Raw genomic sequence first — 2,411 nt, 5'->3', positions numbered from 1 at the left:
ATATGCATTAGTGAAATAATAAGCAATTTACATTCATTTAGGAATTTTTAAAAATTTAAAAAGAGTTTTACTATGATAAAATTATGGATAAAATATATGAATGTAACTAGTTAAAAACAAATTAAATTAGAAGCAGTGGGTTTTAAAAAATAAATCCATATAGTGAAAATAGCCTATACCAGTAAGAGCTAACACGGGTATTGGTGTGTTAAAATTCTTATTGTTACAATATCCACCACACTCGATCTGCGCGCCGATGGATTTGTCGAACTTGAAACACAGCTCTTTGCGTAAAGTCGGAAATTTTTAACTTATAATTAAATTGACAAACAATTAATATCTTTCGATACTATTATGCATCTATAAATTCGCCTCCTCCCCAAGCCTGTAAAGAACTTATTGCAAAAAATAACATTTTAGCTCTCAGATATTAAATTGTTTGTCATTTTAATTGTAAGTTGCAAGATTCCGACTTCACGCAAAGAGCTGTGTTTCAAGTCCGACAAACCGAGGGGTGCGCAGATCGAGTGCTGGATATTGTAACAATAAGAACTTTAACACACCAACACCCGTGTCGGCTCTTATAGACCATTTTCACTATATAGTTTAATAGTTAAAAATATTTGGAAACGATAATCAATCTATACGAAAGAAATTACAATTTTATATACTCAGTCCATAAGTTTTATAAAGCTGATCTTTTTTAGAGTAATACCAGTAACGCCATCTATAAATTAAGCTAATAAAGTCCGAGTAATATATTTATAATTCTCAGCTAACTGTATATAAAATTCAATGAGTCTACAATGAGCTCATTTTTCAGGACTTTCAGAAGTTTTCAGCTTATTTTTTCAGGACGTCATAAATTCAAAAGGAGAGCAATGTAGCAGTATAAAATTTTGTATAAAAATTAACTTTTTATTGACAAAAAACAAACGCTTGAAATAGTACAAAGATTTAGAAAAATGAAGCATCGATTTAAGAAAACATTCTTCGACGGCTTGCCAAATTTTGTGTAATAAACGGTCTTAAGACCAAACGTAATATATATAGGTATAATTTAGCGTACTTAATATTGCATATTTAATTAAAAATTTGCAATAGAATCCGCGACAGTATAATTATATTTATTGTACAATACGTAAATTATTTTTAAAGCTAAATGCTTGTTGATTTTATTGTCAATTTTCTTATCTACATATTGGCACTAGTTTGTGATGTCAACCTTTTTGCACTGGAGGAAAACTTCATATTTGACATCGCTTTTTTTTAACTTTTAAAAAGATAATTTTAAAATTACAGGTAATGTTTCCACAATAACTGCAAATAAGAATGGCTTAGTCATTATAATTTAAAAGTTATAGAATATAGCAGATTTCTCGTTATATTATAAACTGCAATTAAACAATTTCATTATTAGAAAAAATATTGACAACGTAATAGTAGAAAATATTGACGGAAAAGATATCGTGTCACACAGGTTAGTTTATCAGACAAATATAACACCATAGTTACTCCATGTATTTTCGATTTGGTACTATATTAACGTATACATGTTCCGTAGTGTGTATATTTAATACAGAACATAACTAAATAATTTTTTCCACAATGATCTTTTTGCAATACATTATTTATTATTACGTTCTACAAGTTAGTATTATATATTAAAAATGAATACACTTAAACAATTAAACAAATTTATTTATCTAATTGTGGTATCGCGGCGTATCCGAGTCAGGCGCGGTAAATAGTGCGCAATAAAAAAATAAACTGTAAACATCATTTGTTAAATTTATTTTTTATTGCGCACCATTTACCGCGTCTGACTCGGATACGTCGCAATATCACTATTAAATTTGTACCTTTCACGAGTCTTAGATTTTATCTTTTAAATTTATTTATTAATAAATGTACATAATATGCATACATCTTTATTTTTACGATGTATTTTTTACTTAATTATTAAATCGGTATTTGATTCAAAGACACGTATTAATTTTACGAATAGGAACAAATCTTACACGAAGAGGCGGAGCGACACGAAGTATTACATCCGCTCGCAATGAAAGATCTTTTAAATAGTCAACAGGCTCCAAGTAGAAATCGTGTATCAGAGAGGATATCATCGCCTTCATTTCCAGCATTGCATATCGTTGGCCTATTATACAATATATGTATATCGCAATTTGTTTATATAAAAGTACAAAAATAATGTAACCTACCGATACAGTTACGTGGTCCAGCGCTGAATGGTAAATATGAGTAAGGGTGACGATTTCGGATCTTCTCGGACAAAAATCTGTCTGGATCAAATACATCTGGATTGGGCCAAAAATTTGGGTCTCTGTTGGCTCCGTATAAAAACATATACAACATTGTTCCAGCAGGTACTACATATGACTCTAAAAACA

General features: G+C 29.8%; 1 protein-coding gene across 1 annotated transcript; it reads right to left on the bottom strand.

Moving 5' to 3' along the window:
• Positions 1-1,915: 1,915 nt before the first annotated feature.
• On the bottom strand, positions 1,916-2,400 carry LOC105460661 (cytochrome P450 4C1-like). The gene is made up of 2 exons (XM_011707157.1): positions 2,223-2,400; positions 1,916-2,158 (listed from the first exon to the last, which is right to left on the bottom strand). The coding sequence occupies exons 1-2, from the start codon at positions 2,374-2,376 to the stop codon at positions 1,980-1,982; spliced, it is 333 nt and encodes a 110-aa protein (XP_011705459.1). The 5' UTR covers positions 2,377-2,400; the 3' UTR covers positions 1,916-1,979.
• Between the last annotated feature and the right edge of the window lie 11 nt (positions 2,401-2,411).

This window comes from Wasmannia auropunctata, unplaced genomic scaffold (genome assembly GCF_000956235.1).
Source record: "Wasmannia auropunctata unplaced genomic scaffold, wasmannia.A_1.0 LD318033.1, whole genome shotgun sequence".
In the NCBI taxonomy this organism is placed as follows: domain Eukaryota; kingdom Metazoa; phylum Arthropoda; class Insecta; order Hymenoptera; family Formicidae; genus Wasmannia; species Wasmannia auropunctata.
Note: the sequence above shows the minus strand (reverse complement) of the source record. Positions and strands in the feature narration are given on the sequence as shown.